The sequence below is a fragment of the Fukomys damarensis genome, unplaced genomic scaffold, assembly GCF_012274545.1.
Source record: "Fukomys damarensis isolate Sample0158 unplaced genomic scaffold, DMR_v1.0_HiC HiC_scaffold_25, whole genome shotgun sequence".
NCBI classification, from domain to species: domain Eukaryota; kingdom Metazoa; phylum Chordata; class Mammalia; order Rodentia; family Bathyergidae; genus Fukomys; species Fukomys damarensis.
In genome coordinates this window covers 19,321,548-19,345,564 of record NW_022900937.1, presented here as the reverse complement: position 1 = coordinate 19,345,564, position 24,017 = coordinate 19,321,548, and the positions used below count along the sequence as shown (strand labels likewise).

The window sequence follows — 24,017 nt, the reverse complement described above, 5'->3', positions numbered from 1 at the left end:
GAGCCCCACCCTCTGACTGCACTGTGCTTCACAGGCCTGCAGCCCGCTCTGGTCTCACGAGTGCGGCAGCTCCTACTACACCACGGGGATGTGCTCCCGAGTCAACGCCAACTTCCGGTTCTCCAAGACTGTGGCCCCAGCCCTCCAGAGTAAGTGGCTTCAGACCTGCAGACCTGGGCTAGGCAAGGAAGTCCAGAGAGGGCCGGCCTCCCTCAGATGGGCTAAGGCTATCAGGACTGCCCTGGCATCAGAGGGGCTCAGCACAAATCCCCCAAGCATGGGAGCAGTTGCCAGGCCACCATGTACAGCAGGAAAACTATACTGGGCTCCATTCTGAGTCACTCACTTAGACTACAGTGTGAATGGTGCTCCTTGAAGTTGTGCAAAGCAGTATCCCTGTAGGGTGGAGGGCCAAGAAAAGAAGTGGACTTAATAATCCTTATCCCAACTCAGTGCTCCTGGGCCTCAGGGAGCTCAGCCCAGCTTGCCCTGTAGCTAATGGAACACAGCCCCCACTACCACCACCCACAAGAAAACCTGGGGACTTAGTGTCAGGCCTTGGCTCGGGAAAACCCAGACTTCTTGGCCCTGAGCCTCACCGTTTCCTCTGGGCTGGACACCCTCACCCAGGCAGCTACGGATGTTTTGAGGGATTAGCACCTCTGGCTGCCCACAGCCTCTCAGCAAACAATGGCCCAGTCAGTGGAGGGAGGCGGAGCTTGCAGGAGAAAGGGGAGGAAGCACCAGGCCAGCAGGGTCTGGAAGGAGGTGGGTCCTCACAGCTGGTGAGGCAGCAGAGCCCAGGGTCGGGGCACCCGGGAGGTCCTCTAGGGATCATCATGTCTGGACTCGGAAGAAGTGCCGGCCGCTCCAGCCTGAGACGTGACCGTGTCAGCATCCCTAGGCGTCTACAGCGGAGGCCTCCAGACCTGGCTGACCAGCAGCCCTGCCCTGGCCGCTTAGCACACACAGGCTCCAGGGCGGCCCCTAGAGGCTCTGATCTAGGAGGTGTGAGATAGGTGCTGGAGTGTGAGTGTGTGTGTGTGTTTTCCACAAGGGAGGGTTCAGCCATGGGTTGGTTTGTTTGTTTGTTTTTTCCATTTTTATTTTTCTGAGTACGCATTTGCAGTACATGATGATTACGTTCATCCTGGAAAGTTGGTGCCTGTATATAACACATTGTAATTTTTTTGTCATCTTCTTACCCTTCCTCTCCTCCCTCTTCCCTCACGCTCTCTTGGTCCCCTGCCCATTTGCAAAGGATCTATCTCCTCCCTGTTTTCTGTTATCTATCTTTTATTTTATGCTTTGTTTATATTTTGGGTTTCTCATATAAGAGAAACCGTGTAATATTTAAGCTTGTTTGTCTGACCTATTTCACTGAACAGTGTGGCCTCCAGGTGCACCCATTTTCCTAAAAATGAGTCCGAATTTTTCTTTCTTCTTGATGGAGAAGTACCCCACTGTGTGTAAATGGCACATTTTCTCTGTTCGTGTACTGATGGGCGTAGAGTCCACTTCCAAAATAGCTATTACACATTGCGCTGCTATCAACATGGGTACACGTGTGTCACTGTAATGTGATATCTTCCACTCTCTCGGGAAGACTCCTGGAAGAGGAATAGCTGGGTCAAATGCAATTTCCATTCTTAGTTGTTTGAGGACTCTTCATACTCGGCTATGTTTAAGGCAGCACAGATCCAAAGGCACCTTCTTCCCGAGGTATCTTTTATATTTAATTGAAACTTCAAAACTAAATAATTAAAGTTATAAGGGAGAAATCAGTGATAACAAATTCATTCTAACAATAAAAGTGGTTGAAAATATGAAAGCATGGCAACTTGGGTCTTCACAGGTCAAGGACAAGAGCAGTCGGTATTGAAAAGACACAGAGCATTGATGTAAGGTAGACTTCTCAATGGCGTGAAAATTCGCCAGTAAAAATAAGCAGATGTCCAGCTATGAAGTGTGTGGGCTGATCCAGCACAGCCCAGCTATTGGCAAAGATTGCTTCGATTTTAAGAGGTTTTTCTTTTTTACATTTGTTAAGACGCCTGTGTTTTATTTATTTTCCTTGGTTTTTATGACTCCTTTTAATTTGATATTAATATTACAAGAACATAAAGAAAGCCTTACATTTGTAGAGAGATAAAGGCCCAGGGCATGCTCGTGTGATGTCACAGCCCTTTGAACTTGGGGCTTTGCTTAAAAAAAATGAAAAAGTAGCATCAGCTGAGATGTATTGGGCGCTTGCTTTGTGCCTAGCCCTATAGAACTGTGTTCTTCTAACTGCCTGACTCATCACGGTGCCTCTTCGACAGCAGAGAAAACTGGGGTTGGGACATTAAGTGACTCCCCCAGGTCACGTAGCCAGGAAGTTGTAAGGCCAGGAGTTGTTCGGTCTAATGCCAAATCCACATTCCTGGCCGGATACCCTACCTCTGTCCTCAAAAATGAAATCCATCCATTCGGGCTGTGAGTGAAGGAAGTGACAGTGAGGGCCTGAGCTGGGCAGGGACCCTTCAGCGGGGTCAGACCCTGATCCAGAGCAGAGGTGTACAGACTTTGGTGAGCTTTGTTCAAACAGTCCGCAGAGCAGTGGGACACAGCCAGGGGCTCCCAACTCCTTGTGTTGCCTCAATAAATGTCCAGCTAGGGATGGCTTCCAGCCAGGGAGCCATACACGCCGTCCTCCTCCTGTCGTCACTCTTTGGAAGTCACCCTGAAAGTCAGAGACTGGCCGACCCTGGCTCCTTGGACGGCCATGACCACGTCCGCCCTTCGCAGGGTGCCAGACCTACATGGACATCGTCATTGTCCTGGACGGCTCCAACAGCATCTACCCCTGGGTGGAGGTCCAGCATTTCCTCATCAACATCCTGAAGAAGTTTTACATTGGCCCAGGGCAGATCCAGGTGAGCAGTCGGCACTGCCCCTCCAAGCACGGGCCTTGGCTGTCTCGAGGTGTTGGGAGGCATCTCTGCATGCATTAAGGGGGCGTAGGTGAGATGGTGAGGCCCCAAGGCCCCCATCCTTGGTGGGCGCATCAGGGGACCGTTTGGGGAGGACTCATCTCACGGTTTAGTCACTTCGAGTGTCCAGTCACTGTAAGAAATGACTTTTAACAAGTAGAGCTACTGAAAAGGGAGAGGGGTGTCTCATGAAAAGATGAGGTTCCCCTCTAGAAGGCCATCTTTTAGGGTGTCGGAAGTGACCACCCAATATTTGAAGGGCACTTGTCCCTAAGGAACTCCATAGGCCCTCACAACAGTAACATTTCATTGTTGGATCCCTACCACGGGTCATTAAGGGGTTTTGGTTTATTAGAAAGCTATTTATATTGTCATTATTCTACCGACCTTGAGGATGGAAGGACCTCTTCACCAAGACCTTTCTCCCACCCTGATTCTCGTATTTTAGATTTCCATGCTTTTCTCAACAAGGCACATAATCTATGGGGCTTTTCCCTAAATCTCAAAGTCTCCTTTCTCAGTATGCACACCCTCATCTCACAGAGCCACTGTTTATTCCAAAACTTTCCAGAACCTTCTTCCTTGGGCTCTAGTTACTTCTTGGGAAAGACGACTCCTTACTGCTGAACTGTCACCGGCAGAGGTCTGAGTTTCAGGAACAGGGATACTCTCTTCCCTTCTCTCCTCTGCCTTGCAGGTTGGAGTTGTCCAGTACGGGGAAGACGCAGTCCATGAATTTCACCTCAATGACTACAAATCTGTCAAGGATGTGGTAGAAGCTGCCAGCCATATAGAGCAGAGAGGAGGAACAGAGACCCGAACAGCATTTGGCATTGAATTTGCTCGGTAAAAAAAAAACAGATCCCAAATACTGTTTTAGTTACCTATAGGTGCATAACAAACTACACAAAATTTAGTGTCTTAAAACCATGTTTTATTCCTCAAAGTTCTAGGGGTTGATGGGGCCCAGCTAATCAGGCTTCTCTTGGGTCCTCTCCTGTGGCATCAGTCAGGGTCGCCTGGGGCTGGTGTCACTTGCACGCTCCACTGGGCTGGACATCCAAGGTGGCGTGTGACCTGCTTCCGATGGATACAGGGCGGGTACCCCGTGGGCCCACACACCTGAGCACCATGCATGGCCCTGTGGCTTGTCTCACTCATGTGACACCTGAAGGTGAAGAGCAAGCACCCCAGAGACCCTGGCAGGACCTGGGAGGCTGCCTGTGCCCTAGCCCAGAAGTCCCAGTGTGTGACTTCAGCCAACCCTACTGGGGGAGCAAGTTACGAAGGCCAAGACAGGTTCAGGGGGGAGACAACTTGTGCCTTTTGATGGCAGAACAAGGTCACCTTGCAGAGTTGGGAAGCTGTTATTTACAGCCACTTGGGAAAACATGTGCCACAGATGCACTTTAAAAGTGTAGGTCGCTCAAGGGCAGAACCTCTCTGTGGAAGAAATAGTCAACTATGCCAAAGGCATTTACATTTTAAATATCTAAACTTCATGCATACAAGTTCTTCTATAGATCCACGGCACCATTACCTTGTCGTCCCGCCTCATTTAGGGTCAGTTGATGTGTTAAAATCCCAGGATGTAAGAGCAATGTAGCTGTAGCACGATTTCATGTGGTCAGAAAATGAAGATAGTTCCAACCCCACAACTTTTTATGATTAAGTCACTGCTCAATTAGTGTTTTTCTGTTTGCTGATAAAACTCCCTTGAGCTTTTCCCAAGGGAGCGCTTGCTCCTTTCTGGGAAGATGGCTCTGTTACTGGGCCACAGAGGAATGGGCCATTCTGCTGTTGACCTGAGACCCCGGCCAGCCCTTGGGAAGTGGCTGAGGGATGAAGGAATCTGGTCAGTTTCCCAGTGGGAAGCTAACTGACTCACCGGGATGAAACCTTCTATTTTGGTTTCATTTTGCAGCCCACCAACCTCCAGTCAATTCTACTTGTGTGACTCACCAGGTGGTTTAAACCATTCCTGACTTGAGAGCACCACTGGGGTTGCAAGTGAAGTTTGAAATCCTGACCTTCCAGCCTCTCAAGTTCACATCCTAAAATCGCCTTCCTCTTTTTTTTTTTTTTTTTTACTGAGGTTTAAACCGAGGGCCTTCTTGTTAAGTCACTAACTTTCCCAATCTGGCCTTGAACTTTTGATTCTCCTGCCTCAGCCTCCCAGAGTGCTGGGATTACAGGCTTGTGCCACTACTCCCAGCTCTCCTGGTGCCATTCAAAGTGAAAACTTTTCTCTCTTATTTTGTTATTCATAATGAGTATTCCTCCCTCCCCCGCCCCCCGTGTACCTACTAACAGGCAAAGATCCAGGCCATGGGCTTGGATGGCTGGTTACAAAGATGGTAACCTACCTTGGCCTCGGCCTTAGCAGCGCAGCCTAACAGAGGAGCTCTAAGGACTGTGAACCTGATCCTAACTCAGTAGGGGCTGGAGAGGGAGGTACCCAGGGAGCTCAGGGTTCCCCTGAGACAAGTGGGAGCCAGGCAGGTGCTCAGCAGGGCAGATGTGATACAGTGATGTGCTGGACATCCGGGCTCACCGTGGTTTCTCACTTGATGGAACCTGCTATGAACACAAAGCTCTCACTACTCTCAAGGAATTTATAACCTCATGTGCAAAGGAACAAAGCCAAGTCCCTTTATCCAGCACAAAAGCCCATCTGAAAATCGGGCTATTCTGCTGATCTTCATGCTGTTACAGATGTGTAGACATTCGTACTGTCCTGCTCTTGAGAAAAACGGTGCTGAAATTTTTCTTCGCTCCATAAAATCTGTTCTGCTGCCGTTTGTCTTTCTGTGTGGAGCCTTGTTGCTGGGCCTGACCCCTCAAGGAGATGACGAAAGTGTCTGGAACCTGGATCAGGCTGATGTCCAAAAGCTGCTAAGTGAGCTCTGCAGCCCTCAGGCCACAGCTTGTGCTAAAACCAGAGGGTTTTCTAAGCGCTCACAGTGAGAATATCATGAGAGTCACTAAGTCAGTGGCAGATGGCTTTTCCTCTTTGCTAGTGGAATGAAGAATTCTGAGCTAACTTACTCCAGGTCTTTTGAATTTGTCGACAGCCAAATCACACACGGCAGCTCCCCAGCAGGCACCTCCGTGCCTCCCCCCAGTCTTCTGGTCTTGCAGAGCTGAAATCTGAGGCTGTCCTCCTGCCTCAGCATGGGTTTGACCCCCGAGTGGTCAGAGTCTGGGAGTCCCGTTCTGTTTAAGATCCTTACTGGAAATCCTGCCTGCTGGGCCCGGCTCCTGGGCGAGACCACATCTGTCCTTCTCAGAACCTTGAGTCTGAGGAGTGTCGGCCACGGGGCAGAACGAGCCAATTTCCCATGCTCTGTAGACCGAGTGGCGGTGCTACGAGCTTCTTTGCCATGTCGGGTGTGACTGGGCCAACTCTGTGTCCCAGCTGAGGGGCTCAACAGACGGGCCACACTCAGGCTCTGGGCAATGAAAACACAGTAAAAAGCAAGAGAAATATTTTCCATGAATCCGATACTGAGTATTCCCCAAAATAGAATCAGAGCAGCCCTGTGGGAAAAGCCAGTGCAGTCGGACCCTGACACACAGGTGACGGCCAGCTGTGTGCTTGTCGAGTTGCTCCTGGCCTGCTTGGGCCTTAGCAAATGGTGTGCGACTTTTGAAAACTGCTGATGCCTAGGCCAGCCCCCTGGAGAGCCTGATCTCAATATTTTGTTAAAAACTCCCCAAGAGATCCTAATGTGCAACTGGCATTCTGCAGCACTAACTTAGCTCCCCTAAAGGTCACTAGTGGCTTCCGAACTCCCTTCCCATGTCCTCTTCATTCGCTCTGCCCGCCCAAAGCAGCAAGATCGGGACTCCAAAGGGGCTTTTTTAAGTCACTGTTTAAAAATTTGCAAAAGCCAGGAGTTTAGCTCATTGGTTCCACTGCCTGCCTTGCAAGCGCAAGGACCCGAGTTCAATCCCTGGTACCCCCCCAAAAAAAATTTTTTTTGCAGAAGCAAGGCATGGCGGCATATACCTCTTATCCCAGCATTCAGGAGGCTGAGGCAGGAGGATCACCGAAAGTTCAAGGTCTGCCTGGATTACATAGTGAGTTCAGAGACAGCATGAACTACATAGAAAGATGTTGTCTCAAAAAAGCAAAATAAATTAAACAAAAACATAAATCCAAGCCCCACCTGAGCAGCTGGGGAAACAGCAACCTGAGTGTCACCACTGCTACAGCTTTAATCCAAGGTCCCAAGGTGTCAGTGGCCTCTGGGGTGGCCCTGTCCTCATCTCCCCCATGACCGGCTTCTAACCTGGGTTCCAGCTCTGAGGCCTTCCAGAAGGGCGGAAGGAAAGGGGCCAAGAAGGTGATGATCGTCATCACGGATGGGGAGTCCCATGACAGCCAAGACCTGGAGAAGGTGATCCAGCAGAGCGAGAGAGACAACGTGACAAGATACGCTGTGGCGGTAAGTCTGCTCTCAGGGGCTCGGCTGACAGCCCTGGGGGGCCCTGGCGTGTCTGTCCAGCATAGTGTCATTTCAGCCTCTTCTTTAGCACTGATCAGGCCTGGCCAGAAAAGCTGTGGGCTTGTTTTTTCCTTCCTTAGCCAAGAAGTTTCAGAAACACCCAAAGCTAGAAAACACCCCAAGCCTAGCAGCTCCCAGACCCCAGGGGCTTTGTGCTGTCCCTGTGAGAAAATCTGCCTCAAGGTGCAGATAGGCACCTCCAGGGGTGCTCCTGGTCCCGGCCAGCCACAGCCCCCAGGTCAGGGGTCACAGGTTTATGGGGGAGGAGGTCTGTGTCACGTCCTGCTTTGCCGTCCCTGCTCCTGTTCCCTGGCAGGTCCTGGGCTACTACAACCGCAGGGGCATCAATCCAGAAGCTTTTCTAAATGAAATCAAATACATCGCCAGCGACCCCGATGATAAGCACTTCTTCAATGTCACCGATGAGGCGGCCCTGAAGGACATTGTCGATGCCCTGGGAGAACGGATCTTCAGCCTAGAAGGTGAGCTGTGCGGGACAAGAGGGGCTCTGAGTCCTGGGCTCACCGAAGACAAACTCCACAAAGGACAATCCAAATCCACAGAGCAGGAGTGCTTAGCAAGAGTCTTTGCTTAATCAAAATGCCAACAACTGTGTGTTGCTCCTGCTAGGGGTGAGGGCATGCGCTCTACAAACAGCTCCAAAAGGTGGTTGCCCTGATCGGCTCTGCTTTCTGCTCCTCAGGAGGCAGGGCCCCCACACCTGGAAAGTAGCCGGATCTGAACCAAGGCTGCCAGATGTGGCAAATATACACTGCTTGTGAGCCGGGTGTGGTGGCGCAGGCCTGTAATCCCAGCACTCAGGAGGCTGAGGCAGGAGAACTGTTGCAAGTTTGAAGCCAGCCTGGGCTGCTTAGAGAGTTCAAGGCCAGCCTGAGCTACACAGACTCTGTCTTAGAAAAGGAAAAAAAATACTTGTGATAAATTTACACTAAAATATTATGCATTGCTTATCTGAAGCTCAGATCTCACCAGGCACCCAGTATTTTCTCTGGCAACCCTAGTTTGAGACCCCTGGGCCCAACTTTGCAGCCTGGAACGCTCACTCCCCAACGAGGTGCCTTTGTGGGGCTCCCTTCCTGCTGCCTTGCTCCCCGGGATCCACGCTGCACCTTAATGTGCATGGATTTCATATGCACCATGCCCTGCAGTGTCGGGTCCTTCCAGCCTGGGTTTTGGGCATGTGGGAGGGCTCTAAAAGCATAGAGGTGACAGTGTCCCTCGAAGTCCGCTGGCAAAGGAAATGACACATGGACAGAGACCAAATGGTTCGCAGAAGCAATGATAGATAAAGACACGGCGTGAGCTTTGACGCCCGCAGCAGAGCTAAAATATCAAAATCAACGTCTTTCTCCCCACATGGTCACCTTGAGCGGCCAGCATCCTTCCAATGAGCCCTGCTGTGGAGAGGGGCTCTGGGCACACGTGGGCCTCCCTGTGGGGAACTGCGGGGTGACGGCTCGGTGTTCAGAGCTCTCTGTGGCAGCTGGAACATCACAGGGATAAACAAAGTGCAGGTTCCATCTCTTGCCAAACATGTCCGCTATTTCTATGCGTTCTCTCGATCTCCCCCTACTGCGGCAGTCATTTAGGTGCCTCTTCCCTGTAAACTGACTCGTCCCGTGCCTCTTTCAGAAGTGAGTGACTACTCAGTGTGCCACCCAGAAAGTGCCAGGTGACAAGGGCAGGGGATGCTGCTGGAGCCTCGGGGCCCTGTCAGAGGAGACACCCCCGCCCCAGCTGTTCCCAATGACGCCCTGCAGGAAGCGGACGTGCGTGGAGCTCTGCCTGGTGCTCAGCAGTGAGGCCCTGGCCTAACATCTCGCGGTCCTTGTGTCCCTGTTTTAGGCACCAACAAGAACGAAACGTCCTTTGGGCTGGAGATGTCACAGACGGGCTTTTCCTCGCATGTGGTGGAGGTAAGGGGTCCTGCACTGCCCTGTGTCTGCCTCTGCCTCTCCTGTGCGCCCTCTTGCCCTTCCCAGTGCCCTTGGCTGGCACAGTCGTCCCTCCTGGCACAACTGTGTCACCCTCTCCTTCACTCTTTCCTGGGACTCTGCCTCCCAGAATCCCCTGTGGGAAGGAAGAGGGAAGTCAAGAGCCCCCGCTTTTTACACCATCTGTCCTAGTCATGCGTGAGCAGAGAAACCCATACCCCACTCAGAAGGGACGCTGCAGGACACTGATGGCCGCATTTCCCTCTGGGACCAGAGTCCCCTTCAGGCCCCAGAACCTGGTGCAAAAGTTAAGTCTAGAATGGGGGATGATTGTATGCAGCTCGTCAGCACAGTGGTGCCCAGAGTGTCCTGCTCATGGGGTCGTGGTCGCCATGTCCGTGCAGGGAGGGTGTCCTGCGTGGACCCCGACTCTGTGCACTCAGCCCTGGATTGCAGGGATCCCACATGGGGCCGGGCCCAGGCTTCACATCTACACTGGTGCGTGGGGCCCGAAGGCTCAGCCCTTCCCTCCAGCCATGCATCCATCTTCCCACGGGACATCCTTACGCCGCGAGGTGCGCAGGAAAGGAGTCCTGTTCCCAGCACACAGATGAATGCAATCACACAGACTAAGTGACCCGCTGGAGGAGAATTAGTGAGAAAAACATGGGCACCGCCCTCCCTTCATACCAAGCAGCTGCTCACTGAGACAACAGGGAGCTCAGGGGGTGTCTGAGTCAAAATCCCGATTGGAGTGAGGCGCACGCACGCAGTGCCGCACTCAGATGTTCCAGAGCCGCATCTGGGCACCCGCGTGTGCCAAGTCCTGAGAACAGCAAGATGCAAGTGCAGCTGCCTCGGTGCAGGAACAGCCCGACGCCTGCGCGCAGCCCACACAGTTTCCTGCTCCCAGGAGCCCTGCCGGGTCTGTAGGTGGTGATCGATACTGGGTTTGAAGGGGCCAGAACTGCCAGCTTTCTGGTGCCTTCTCTGTGCTGGGCATGAGAGGAACAGAGCTGGCACCCCAGACCCCCGGGACCCCACAGTCCCGGGGTGGGGATCGGGGCACTGGGAGGTGAGAGCATCCACTTGTGAGTCCTGTGCCCGACTCTGGGGTCCTGGTGGGTTAGAAATGCAATTTAATGCAACCAGCATTTATCAAATGCAACTAAAGCCTCGAAAGGAGTCATGATTCTTGCCACCGAGAGTCAGGATCCGCAGTGGGCTCCGAGAGCAGGACCAGAGAAAGACTTTGGACAGCAAAGGACTGGCACTATTGTGGTGAGCTGCCTGGCACCATGCGTGGCCGTGGAGCTGCTGTTTTTAGAGCACAGAGGTTGTGGCCACCATGATGACCATCCTGTCCCCAGGAGCCGGTGCTTCAGCCCTCAGAGGCCCTGAGCAGGCCCTGAGCCAAAGTGAGCACCTGTCCCAGGCAAGACTTCAGTTCCCTCCCTCCCGACGTGGGTCCCCATGGCCTCGCAGATGCTGCCTGGACCTGTCTGGTGACATTAGAAGACAAAGTCCCCACTCTGGGGGAGGTGAGGGCAGAGGAAAGGTCCAGCTTCTCATCGCCTGCTTTCCAGCAAGGACCCAGCCCATGAGCCAGGAAAGGCAAAAGCAGCAGAAAAAAGGCCCCCTGCTAGGCAGAGAGGGGGCCCCAAGACATCACCTGGCTACTACAGAGTCCACAGCCACAGGCCAGGGATGATGACAGAAGCTCAGCTAAAGCAGCCACAAATGCTGCTCTTAATGCTGAGAGAAGAGAGCATTTTCCAAAAATTACCATCAGGAAGGCTAACAACAGAGTCCTGGTCAAGTTTTGGAACCGATTTTTAAACCCATGGTTCGATTAACATTTGGAAAATGAATGCAAAAGTCATTAAGAGCAGGACCAGCTCCGCTGTGCTGGCTGCCCGCAGAGGCAGTGAGCTCCCTGTCCAGTGGGATAATCAAGCAGGAGCTTTATGGCTCTGCCAGAGAGCGTGTGGAAAGGGGGCGTAGACGGGAGAGTCTGACTCAAGGACGGAGGGAAGATGCGAAAGAGGAAAGACGGCCTGAGTAAATGGTGCCCAGTGGCCAGGCGTCCCAGACATCAGGCCTTCTACCCTGAAGCCCGTAAATCCACCCCAACACCAAAAGCTTACAGCAGGAAGCAGTAATTTTAAAAAGATGGATCTACCAATAAAACCGTGGCCACCCACCAAAATGGAAAGAGAGACCATTTTTCCTTTTCTTGTATGTGACCAGCCCCATTCGGGTTTGAGGAGGCCACGGTCAAGGAGCTGCCTGTGCCTCCCCATAGGCCCATCTGGAGTATGGACGGCGAGGGCCATTATCAAAGGTCCTCGGTGTCTGAAGCCTTAGCAGGGTGATTTTTTTCCTGTGAGTTTTGCATTTGAACCAGTTTCGTATGTCTGATTCAATAAAAAGTAGGAGAATCTAGCTTTGGTGTGATGATGTTCCCAGCCACTCTGGAGGCTGAGGCAGGAGGATTTCAAGTTCAAGCTCACACACCTGCGCAAGGCCCGCCAGGCCCACCTCCACCTGGCCGCACAGCCAAGCCTGACAGAAGCCAAATAGGTGGCAGCAAGGGCTGCTGGCATCTGAACCCTACCTAACCCCGCTGCTGGCCAGCTGTGTGGACTCAGGAAAACCACTTCACCTCTCTGAACCTCAGACTTTGTGAAGACGTCTGATGAACATCCCTGGAAATGAGGGGTATTTTCGTGAGGCTTAGAGCTAAAGGTTCATTTCAGAACTCACCAATAAATCAAGTAGGGTTTTGTTGAAATCTTTTCCTAACCCCGCTACCACCCCTCCCTCAGTTGGTCCCCCCGAGACCCCCCAGTCAGCCTGTCCTCACTCCACCGGCCCGTCTCTCTTGTGTGTGGCTGCCTGGCGTAGAGTTCAGATTCTTCTTTTCCTGTGCCCTCGGTCTCCCCCGGATCCCAGGGGGACCAGGACCAGGTACAAAGCATTGGGCTGAGAATGAAACATGTTGCTACTTACCCCAAAAAGTATGTTCAAGCCAAGGAACCTGGAGCAGAGAGACAGGAGACGAACTTACACGACTTGAGCCCAAGTTGGACCCAGGAGAGTCTGCACCCGAGTCCTGTTCTACCCCCAGCCAGGGTTCTCACCCTAGGCCCCAGCAGTGCTTGCAGGCACTGGGTCCGAACTGACCCAGCTGGGAGCCATTGCTCGGGACCACACCGCCTGGCTTGGGACATGGCTGCCACAGACTCTGAGGACATGGTCAGAGAGGGTGAGGGACTTGCCCAAGGTCACAGAGCGAGCCAAATGCCAGGCTGGGATTTTAACCAGGGAGTTGAGTTGGATAGAAGAGAAAAATATCCACGTGTTCTTCAAGGTCCCGTCTGGATACTGCCTCTTCCAGTGTCGCTCCTTGTCCTCATCTTATGCATTTTGTCCCCCAGAGCTGGGAGACCCTTTTCCAAGACTGGGTTTGCTGGGGGCAGAGAGAGCCACATGGCACCGGGGGTGTGGGAGGAGTGGGGCGTGAAGGCCACCAGGATGTCACAGTTTCCTCCCAGCCACGCTGCCCAGGCACTCTGAGTTCGGAGGACTCTGAAGAGCTTGATAAGGAAAGGCAGGCATGTGGCCAGCTGGAAGCAGCAGCTGGGCACCCCGCGGGCCACGCCGCGGCCTGGTACAGGTCCCCTCATGGTGGCCTTGCAGCTGCCCAGACGTGGGGCCGCCCTGCACTGGGCTCTGATATGCCCTTCCCTGGCCCGCCCTGAATTTCAGCCCCTGCTTTTTGGAGAGCGGATAAAGACTGCTTTGGCCTCGGGGCCTCTGTGGGCCCAAATGGCACTGGAGGAGAACGTGCTGGACGGCCCAGGGGAGAGGGATGTGGGCGCTGATGCGGAGTGTTCCAGTCCCAGCCCCAGTGCTGGTTCCCCCAGCTGAGGCTGGAGCACAGAGCAGGAGGAAGATGGCTGACTAGAAAGCTCGACAATAAACAGAGCCCAGTGTTGTTAAACAGAGCCCAGCGTCAGACTCGCCCAAGAGCACTTATTTATGGTGGTGAAAATGCAGTGCGCATCAGGCCCACCCTGGGGAGCCAGCGTTTCTGAACCCTGTGAGAGAGCGGCTTGGCCCAGGAAGCCTCAGGGCACAGTGACATTTCCTGCTGTCTTCAAAAGCTCAAAGCTGGGATCTGACATGCTGCCTGGCCCCTGGATGGTCCCCCTGTGTGGGACCCTGGTGTCCCTGCTCACACACCCACTTGGGTCTTCCTATGCCCCACCATCATGTGGGTTTTATGCCAGGATGGTAGAGGGGCAAGGGAAGGGCCCCATGGGGGCAAAGTGACCCAGGCCTCAGGAGACGACTGTGGACTCGGAAACATGAGAATGCCCTCCTGTCTTCCTGGTGGGCAGGAGTCCTTCCAAGCCCTGAGAAACAAGCTCCAGCCCTTGGGGTGTTGGCTGTCACACATGTGGCCCTGTGTATCTGTCTAGCCTCTTCTCCAGCCACTCCATCCCCTCACTCCGAGCTCCAACCCTAGCAAACAGCTTTCAGTTCCTCAAAAGCAAAAGCTCTGACCTCTTCCAGCCACAGGACCTTTGCACAAGCTGCTCCTGGCCCTTTTCCTCTCCTCTAGCCCCACTGCCCTCTGGCCCAACCCATCATTCCAGGTCTGGGTAAAACGTCACTTCCTTCCAATTGCTTCCTGACCCCCATCTCAATCTGAATGAAACCTTATTGTGGTTCCCTGTGATTGCATTTACTGCTGTTTTCAGCTACACATTTCCCTGAATGTTTGTTTAACATCTTTGAGATCTGTAAGAACAGGGACAATGTTCCCAGCACCAAGTAAGTGCCTGGCAAAGAGCAGGTACTTGGCAAACTTTTGCTGAAGAAATAAGGAGTGGGCTTTTTCTTTTTAATTGATCCATATATATTTGTGAGATGCAGTGTGGCATTTGGAGACATGTGAACAGGTGTGGTGATCGGGAACCAGACTCGCACAGGAAGGCAACTCAGACACCAAGAGGGATTCTGAAGGAGGCCACAGGGAAGGGCAGCCATCCAAAAGGGGCTGGCTGGTTAGTTTGTTTTTTGAGACAGGGTCTTGCTCTGTGGTTCAGGTTATCCTTGAGCTCGCTACATAGCCCAGGCTGGCCTGGAACTCGAGGCAATCCTCCTGCCTCAGCCTCCTGAGCACCAGGATTACAGGTGTGCGCCACTACGCCTGGCTCCTAAAGGATTTTAAAGCCCAAGCAGGAGCGCAGGTTTGGTCTTGGATTTGGAGTTTATCCTCGAACAGTGATAGCAAACCTTTTAGAGCTTTCAATGCTAACCAATAGCCAGCTGCTGCTTGCATGCCATAGGTTCTGTACTGCCGCCCTGGAGGGTCCCTTTTTTCTAAATTCCCATCCTGGGGACCCGATGCTGGGCCGTGTTGAGCTAAGGATGGGCTGGGGCAAGCCTGGCTTCCCCGCTGGGAGTGAGGTTGCTCCGTAGTGAACTCCAGACACGGCGGCTGCCAGAGGCCGCCCCGGCTGTATCTGACGTGTCCCCTCCCGGGGCCAGGACGGGATTCTGCTGGGAGCTGTGGGCGCCTATGACTGGAACGGGGCTGTGCTGAAGGAGACGAGCGGCGGCAAGGTGATCCCTCTGCGCGAGTCCTACCTGAAGGAGTTCCCCGAGGAGCTCAAGAACCACGGCGCCTACCTGGGTGAGGCCTGTGGGTGCGGGACAGGGGCAGCGGGCTGCAGAATGAAGGGGTGCAGGGGCCAAAGCCACCTCTCCAGCCAGCACCACTCCCGGCACATCAGACTCCTCACACACGGGGACAGGGAGTGGCACTCGGTCCCCCACTCCGTGTGCTCCCACGGGGGTCTTCAGAGCTCCCTGGCCCCGCCAGGGTCACAGCCCACGAGACAGTGTCCCCGGGACAGGTGCGCTGTCCGGCTGAGGACATGGCGCAGAGACCAGCCCGTTTCCTCCCGTGGCAGGGTACACAGTGACGTCGGTCGTGTCCTCCAGGCAGGGGCGGGTGTACGTGGCCGGAGCCCCCCGGTTCAACCACACGGGCAAAGTCATCCTGTTCACCATGCACAACAACCGGAGCCTCAGTATCCGCCAGGCTCTGCGGGGCGAGCAGGTAACGGAGCGCATGGGTCCCTCCCTCCGGGGCGGGTGGTCCCCAGTGCAGCATCCAGCCTGCCGGTGCAGCTGAAGGCATCGTGGCTTACGGTTCATGACTGCCCTGAGACAGCCCGAGCCCGGAGAACCGGGGGGATCCTCACCTCCGCTTCCTGGTCCTCTGCCTCTGGGCACTGGCTGGAGCTCTGTTGCTGCGGCCAGCTCCCTCCAGCCCTTTGCGGTAGGCGGCATCTGGTTATGGTGCCCAGCCCGTGCTGCTGGGGCCCTGAGGCACCTGGGGCGGTCACACCCTGCCGGCCACCTTCCTGCTGCCGGGGTGCATCTGCCCGCGGCCAGGCCCCGTGGGGCTCTGCGGGGTACCAGCTCCTTCCCTTTCCCTGGAACGGGGTCGGTGTGGACTGGGCACAGGGCCACTGCCCTTCTTGGGTGTGGTTGGCAACCAGACCGTGACACAGAGTCTTGTATTGGGCAGTCATGAGGGCAAATGGGAAAGCCAGGGATTCGGTTCAGCGGTCCCACTCCTGCCTCAAAACTGCAAGGTCCTGAGTTCTCCCTGCGGGGGAAGGAGAGGAAAGAAAAGAGAAAAAGAAAAAGAAATGATCAGAAGCTGGGTGTGGCGGTGCACACCTGTAATCCTTGTGCTCTGGGAGGCTGAGGCAGGAGCATGGCAAGTTTGAGTACGGCCTGGTCAATTTAATGACTTAGTGAGATTCTGTCTCAAAATGAATTGTCTTTTTAAAGGCTGGGGATGGAGCTCAGTGCAAAGACCCTAAGTTTAGTCCCCGGTGCCACAAAAGAAAAGATTAGAAATCACTGCAGTAGCCAAGAAATCTTCGGTCCTGGGAAGCTATGAGGCTTTTCCGAGATACATGGCAGGTTCACAGCTGGAGCAAGTGAAGCGTCCAGGCCTGGGACGGGCTCGCTGGCACCCCAGCATCCCCAGCCCAGGCCTCACCCCTGCAGAGTGGCCACGTCCCCAGCTGCGCCCCGTCCAGGGCTTTGCCCTGCCACCCTCACCCGCCACTGTGAGGCCTCACCCCTGCCTGGGCGACTGAGTCCGCCACTGTCCTGCAGCTCCTCTGCCGCCCCTGGGGCTCAGGCCGCCACCTCCTCCCTGACAGCTCCCTGGAGAACAAGAGCCAGACTTTGAGCGCTAGAGGGAATTTGCTGATGGATGTGTGACATTTTTTCAGCCCAGTTCCACCCCAGCATCCGAATTAGAGACCACAGTGCTAAAGGCAGCAAATTAAGTAGATTCCAAGTCTCTGTGACCCACACAGGCGAGGCCACGGATTGAGATCGGTGTCTCCCCCCTCCCCACCTGCTGCCTTCCTCTTCGTCACTTGGCGTAGGCCTTCTGTCCTGCTTCCCACCAGGGCTTACCAGCTGCTTCTCGCTTGTCTGTATTTTGATCTTCCTTCGAAGGTCAAAGCTTTTAACACTTGAGCATAGCTCTTGTCTGAAAACGCCCTGTGCCAGGAGAAGGTGGGGAAGAAGCTCTCGGGGTCTGGGGGTCAGACAGACCCGGCCAGGCGGGGATCAGCCTCTGACTCTGGGCAGCAACTCGGGTCCTTGGAGTTCGGGTTCCTCCTCTGTAAAAGGAGGTAGCCTGACTCTGGGGGTAGTGCAGGGGCAGAGCGCTTGCCTAGTGTGTGAGGCCCTGAATTTGATCCCCAACACAGGAAAATAAAATGGGACAACTTCGACTCCTATGCAAGAAGGGCCTCACATGAGCTGGGCCAAGGGCGTGTCCACAGGCAGGCGCCACCCCTTTCCCACGGGACCCCAAGGCGCACACGCAGTCCCTCGTGTGCCCTGCGTGATGCCCAGTTCCCTGAGGCTCCCAGGCAGGGAGCAGATGCTGGAGGGAGGGTGTGTGTCTGGCACATCAAGGAGGGGCACCCAGTGCAGGGAGGGGGTGGGGAAGCCAGGAGTGGTATACAGGGAAGCGACACTTCCGCTGCGACCCGCAAGTGGCAGGTGTTGCCTGTGGAGGGACAGGGGAGAAGATGCACCCAGGAAGCTGTACAGGCGGACGCTCTGTCCTAGCCAGGGCCTGGGCCTTGTGATGAAGTACAGTGGGTAGACAGGAGCTGGGCCACAGGACTGGGTGCAGGAGTGGGACAGAGGTCAGGGAGGGGACAGGCCTGCAGCATCATGCTGAAGAGTTTAGACTTTATTCCAAAGGCAAGCACACAGCATGGACACAGCCTAGCGCCTGGGGCAGGTTGGGGGACAAGCCGTGGAGTTCCACTGTCCTTTGAGAGGTGCCACACCCAGGAAGCAATCAGGGGCAGATGGGGTGGTGACTGAGCCCAGGAAGGACTTGCTGGCGGCTCTGCAGGTGGGAGAGGTGGAGGGAGCTGGAGCCGGTGACCTTCAGGTTTGTGATGAGGCAGGTGGTAACCATGCCTGGGTAGGGAGCCCTGAGCCCACACCCAGGGAGGACACACTGAGTGGCAGCAGCCAGGAAGGAAGTGTCATTTGTCACCCAAGTTCCAAGTCAGATCTGCAACAGTAAAGTTTAAAAACCAGTGGGCCGGGGATTTAGCTCAGTGGTTCCACCACCTGCCTCACAAGCGCAAGGTCCTGAGTTTGATCCCCGGTACAAAAAAAAAAAAAAAAAAAAAAAACAGTGACAGAAGCTTGATTAGGTGCAGCAGGAACCTTGTTGTAGGAAAGAAAAAAAAAACATCATGGAAGAAAGGCTCATGATACGCTGTTGATTTAAAACTGTGATAGGGTTCAATCCCGATTTACAAAACTAAAAACATACACAGGCATGAATTGGCAAAACAGCTCAGGAGAGAGGCTAAAAGAAAATACTCCAGGATATTCATGGTGGTTATATCTGCACAATGGGGCAAAGGGTAACTTTCATTTTCTTCTTTATACTTTGTTTGATATTTTCCTTTTTTGCCATTTCAGTGTATCACTTCCCGATAGAATAAATGGCCAAAAGTAAGAGTCAAAAAGTGTGAAAAAAGAAGGGGGCGCGTGGGAGAGCCCACTGAAGACAGGGGAGGAGGGACAAGGACACACACAAAGCAGGAAAGACTGAAGCAAGCCGACTGAGGCAGGGCCTGAGAAGGGGCCCACTGGGACCCCAATCCTGAGCCCGAGCCCAGGGCTGTCGGTGTGAGGAGGCAGCCGGCTCCTGTCCCCTCCTGTCCACAGATAGGCTCCTACTTCGGGAGTGAGATCACCTCAGTGGACCTGGACGACGACGGGGTGACCGACGTCCTGCTGGTGGGGGCGCCCATGTACTTCAGCGAGGGCCGTGAGCGGGGCAAGGTGTACGTGTACACCGTGCGGCAGGTACGGCCGGTGGCCAGGCGGGGCGCACGGAGGCCGCTGGCGCTGGGTTCCGGGGAATAGAGTGGAGAGGGTGCTGTGGGAGCCCGGAGCCCTCGCCCAGCCTCCTGAGCCCTTCCTCTCTCGGCCCTGCGCGGTTCTGCAGAGCCGGTTCGTTTATAACGGGATGCTGAAGGATTCCCACAGCTACCAGAATAGCCGCTTCGGCGCGTCCATCGCCTCGGTCAGGGACCTCAATCAGGACTCCTACAACGACGTGGTGGTGGGCGCCCCGCTGGAGGACGGCCACCAAGGAGTCATCTACATCTTCCACGGCTCCCAAGGCGGCATCCTGAAGACACCCAAGCAGGTGTGGCTCCAAAGGGGCTGAGGACGGGCAGCCTCAAGCCTGTGTGTGCCCGCTCTGCTCGCCCGGGCGGCACCTGTGACCCGGGCACCTGGCATCTTCCCACGCTCCCCCAGCAGCCTCCCTCGGCCACCTCCGTCCTCCCAGTGTCAAACACAAGGACGAATCCAGGCCCTGTACCTCGCCCCACCGGCCCCACCCTGACATCTGTGCAATTACTGGACAAAATGCACCCGACCCTCCTCAGGTCCCATCCTCCACAGGATCATCATTTTGCCACATATTTTATTAGTAAAATATTCCAACAAAAATACTAAGCTTTGAGATGCCACTGGGTGACCTGCCAGGTAACATAATGTATAAACACTTTGTGGAAACGTTTTTTTGGCGGGGGCCAATACTGAGGACTGAACCAGTGCCTTCACACTGAGCTATGTCCGCAGCCCTTTTGTAAAATACATATTTTATTTTGAGACAGGCTTTCGCTCAGTTCCTATGATGCCCAGGCTGGTCTCAAACTTGCCATCTTCCTGCCTAAGCCTCCAGAGTGCTGGGTTTGCAGGCCTGCGCCACCAGGCCTGTATGGTGGCTTCATGCGGGCTGTCCGAGTCCTCCCTGGCCTGGCTGCCGCCTGCCCCGCACAAAGGCCCCGCCTCTCCCTCTCCCCGCCTCTCCCTCTCCCCGCAGAGAATCGCAGCTTCTGAGCTGGCGCCCGGCCTCCAGTACTTCGGCTGCAGCATCCACGGGCAGTTGGACCTCAATGAGGACGGGCTGGTAGACCTGGCGGTGGGTGCGCTGGGCAACGCCGTGATTCTGTGGTGGGTCCCTGTTGTCCCAGCTCGGGCTTTCCCGGGGTCACCATGGGGACCTCTGTCCCTTGTCTTCTTTAACCACTGTCAGCCAAACGATCCCAGCTCTTATGCTTCCTGACCGCAGCTGTCCTTCTCATGGGGTCCCCGTAAGTGATCTTGAAGTCCACATCCCTCTTCCAGGTGATCTCTGGGACTGCAGACCAACTTAGCACACAAAAGCCCTTGGACTTTGTCTAAAAGATCTGGCTTCAGGGCCTCCCTTCTGCTCGGCTTTGCAAGTACTGCAAGGGATATATTGGACAGCCTTTTCTCGGGAGGAGCTTTTCCTTTCCCCGAGTATGGGACACTGTGTATATCATTTAGAGACTTCTGTCCTACAAAACCACCGCCTCCCACACAAGGGATCGAACTCAGGACCTTGCACTTGCAAGGAAGGCACGGTGCCTCTGAGCTACATCCCCGACCCCCAAACCCCTTTTGTTTGCTGTTTTCTGGGCTCCATTTCAATGTTTTCTATAAGTTCATGTATCTTACCTTGCATTGGCTACTTTTTGAGAAAAAGAAAGTTAATTTCAGCCTTTCCCATATTTTGATGAGATATATTTCATCGTACATACAGTACCTTCGAGAAAACTTGTAAAATAAGGAACTCATTCATTTCGTCTTCACCACTAATATTTTGTCGTTTCCTCCCAAGCTTTCTGCCTGCACTAAATTTTATAGAGCTGTGATCATAATTTTCATACAATTTTTAAAAGGCATTAAACAGAGATAGCATATTGCTTCACAGGGCTAATCGAGGGGTGGGAAAGCCAGGGGTGGTGGCACACATCTGTAAGCCCAGCTCTGGGAGGCTGAGACAGGAAGATGGCAAATTCAAGCCCAGCCTGGGCAAAAAGGAAAAAGTAAAACGGGGCTGAGGATGTAACTCAGTGTGAAGACCTTGGGTTAAATCCCCAGCACTGCAAACAATAAAACAATGCTCCCGTCCTGGAGTATATTATGGTCCAATCAGGAAATGAGCCTGTGCACGTTCCCCAGAGACAGCCTGAATAAGGCAGGTGTCCACAGCTGGGTGGGGACAGATGTGGCACACGAACCCTTTGCAGGAAATGAGGTCCGCATGTGCACAGAGCCCCGGGCCACCCGTCACAGGAAGGAGTCGTCATGCCCCAGCTTTAGAGGCCTGTGCCACTGTGCTGTCCCCCTGGTGACACAGCGGGGAGACAACATACAGACCCAGTGCCTCCTACCATTAAATACAGGCTGGGGACAGCTCAGCGGTGGGGTTTCCAGCTCCCCAGTGATCTGATGGTTGTCGGGGCTGGGTCGAGAGGGAGAGGCAGAGGGAGTTCAGTGTGGCTGAAAGCTCACTTGCCTGGGGACAAGGATGAGGGCTGCTCCATGCCCCGAGCCAGCACCCCTGGCTGCACTCAGCCTGAGCCTGTCCCACCCCCACCGCTGCAGGTCCCGGCCCGTGGTCCAGATCAATGCCAGCCTCCGCTTCGAGCCGTCCAAGATCAACATCTTCCACAAGGACTGCAAGCGCAGTGGCAGGGACGCCACCTGCCTGGCCGCCTTCCTCTGCTTCGCGCCTGTCTTCCTGGCCCCCCATTTCCAGACGGCAACTGTCGGTGAGCCAGGCCCCTCCACCCCTGCTCTGCCCTGCGCTGCTCCACGGCCCGGAGTTTCCCTGGGACGGGTTCCAAGCACCAGGTGTCACGTGGAGCCCCTTGCCACATGCCAGAGGCCCCTGCAGTGATCTCACACTGAGGACAAGAGGGATTTGTGCCAGGACGAGGGTGGCAGTGAGCAGAGAGGTCAGAGGAGGAGGAAGTCTGGATGCAGGTAGAACACAGGGCTCAAGGCGAGGAGCAGACAGGTGTGGAAGGTGGAAGCCAGCCCGGGTAAGTGGAAGGGACAGCCACGGTCCCCTCGAGGGCACAGGAGCCCAGCAGGGCGGTGTCCTGCGCCTGTCCTCTGCCCGCCCAAGGCTGGAGTTCACCCCAGCTCACCCACCAGGACGCCCCAGAAGTGACTCAGCTGCCCTGCGCAAGATGCAGGGTCTGCTGGTGGCTTCTCAGCCAAGGGACAAGCAGACGGGGGGTGGGGACACAAAAACATCCTGGGTGGCCCTGCCCTTCCCTTCCCTTCCAAGTTCGGTCTGTGAAAGGACAAAAACACAGGCCTAGGGCACCCTGAGGCCTGGCCGGGAGACAGGACAAGGGACCAAGCCTTTCTCAGAGCCAGCAAGAGATTTTCCAAAAGGGGAGGAGACAGCAGCCTGATCCCCCCATAACCGAGCCACCACACCCATCCCCAGAACTTTCTCCCTGGATGCCTGGCTCTCTGCATGGCAACTGCCCCTCCTGGGCCTCCTGTGGGAAAGGACACAGCTGTCCCCTGAGCAGCCCAGGGCCTTCCTACAGAAATGGACCTCCCAAGGCTGCTTTTGAAGAACAGCAGGTCCTGCCTGGGACGCTGCTGCAGCTTGGCAGCCCTGACCCCTCCTCTCCACTCCCACAGGCATCAGGTACAACGCCACCATGGACGAGAGGCGCTACATGCCGCGGGCACACCTGGACGAGGGCAGCGACCAGTTCACCAACAGGGCCGCGCTACTCTCTGCCAGCCAGGATCACTGCCAGCGGATCAACTTCCATGTCCTGGTGAGCCCAGCTGTCCCCTCAGTGGGCAAAGCCCTGCAGGAAGGGGATGCAGAGCTGGAGGGCACCTGCTACAGAAGGGAAGCCCAGTGTGCCCAGCCCCTACCAGCCCGCGGGAGACCTGGGGCGGCCAAAGGCAGCACGTCCACCTCGTACACGCTCCATACCCCACCCTGTGCCCAAACAGAGCCCACAGGGCCACACTGCCCAATCCTCACAGTGCACCCCCAAAGCTCACGGACACCCTCGGAATCCTTTCCAGGGGCTGAAACCCAGGAGGGACGTGGGCTGGGGTTGTCTAGGGAGACAGCTGTGGGCCTCCAGCTGGCCATAGCTCAGAAGAGAGGGCTGCAGGCCCCAGCTGAACACGGGGACCAGCTCAGGGGGACCAAGGCATGGGCAAGCAGGGAGGGGGTGTAGAGCAACCGGCCCGGCAGAGAGGGGACCCCTGACATCGTGAGCAGGACGCTGCCCATTTTATGTGTGAGGAAGAGAATGAGGAGTTTGCCTCAGCTGGGTGTGGTGGTGCACACCTGCAATCCCAGCACTATGGGAGGCTGAGGCAGGAGGACTGCAAATTTGAGCTCAGCGTAGGCAACTCATTACTTAGTGGGAACTTGTCCCAAAATTTAAAAAGGAAAAAGATTAAAAGGACTAAGGATATAGTTTAGTACGAAGGCATGTAGTGAAGAGGAAGGAGGAGGAGGTGGTAGCCTAGCCCCGCGCCAGGCCACAGAGACAAAAGCAGGGGACACTCAAGGGTCCACCTGGCCCAGGTCAGTGATCGTGTGTCAGAAGAGTGAGGTGGCCTAGACACCCATTTGTCTATTGATGTCAGCCCTGGGGCGTGTGTCAAGCCCTCCCAGCATGGCTGGTACTTGCAGCTTCTGCCCCACCAAGAACCACTTAGAAGCTTTTTATTCTCAAGCTTGTCTGTGGCCTACAGACTCGGGAACTCAGGGTGCACCCAGCACCCGGGGATTCTGACATGAGGCGGTGCACGAAGGCTTCTGGCTCTGGCTCCTTCCCTTCTTTGGAAGGGACAAGTGACACAGACAGGTGGCTTGAATGCCCTGGAAGTGGCAGTGACGGGTCTAGGGGGGCATCCTGCTGGGCTTCCTGGAGGCCAAGTAACTGGGGGAGATGAGAGCCAGCCTTTAAGGGTGAGAAGGAGCTCGGAGAAACAGCCAGGCAGCGACAGGCAGCACGCACACCTTGTCACCTGCAGAGTCGGGGGCCTCCACCCTCCATGCGCCCGCCCTCCCTCCCTCCCAATGCAGCAGGCGGGGGTTGCTGCAGTGG

At 55.0% G+C, this 24,017-nt stretch overlaps 1 protein-coding gene across 1 annotated transcript in view; it reads left to right on the top strand.

Annotated features, from left to right (window-relative positions):
• Nucleotides 1-24,017, top strand: part of Itga11 (integrin subunit alpha 11) — a 95,370-nt gene that overhangs the window by 58,014 nt on the left and 13,339 nt on the right. Inside the window, exons 5-17 of the mRNA XM_010643305.2 lie at nt 35-149; nt 2,788-2,915; nt 3,670-3,818; nt 7,279-7,423; nt 7,800-7,965; nt 9,350-9,420; nt 15,001-15,145; nt 15,426-15,574; nt 18,754-18,894; nt 19,037-19,240; nt 19,925-20,055; nt 21,517-21,683; nt 22,576-22,718. Of these exons, the coding sequence (XP_010641607.1) occupies nt 35-149; nt 2,788-2,915; nt 3,670-3,818; nt 7,279-7,423; nt 7,800-7,965; nt 9,350-9,420; nt 15,001-15,145; nt 15,426-15,574; nt 18,754-18,894; nt 19,037-19,240; nt 19,925-20,055; nt 21,517-21,683; nt 22,576-22,718 (1,854 nt within the window). The remainder of the gene's footprint in view (nt 1-34; nt 150-2,787; nt 2,916-3,669; nt 3,819-7,278; nt 7,424-7,799; nt 7,966-9,349; nt 9,421-15,000; nt 15,146-15,425; nt 15,575-18,753; nt 18,895-19,036; nt 19,241-19,924; nt 20,056-21,516; nt 21,684-22,575; nt 22,719-24,017) is intronic.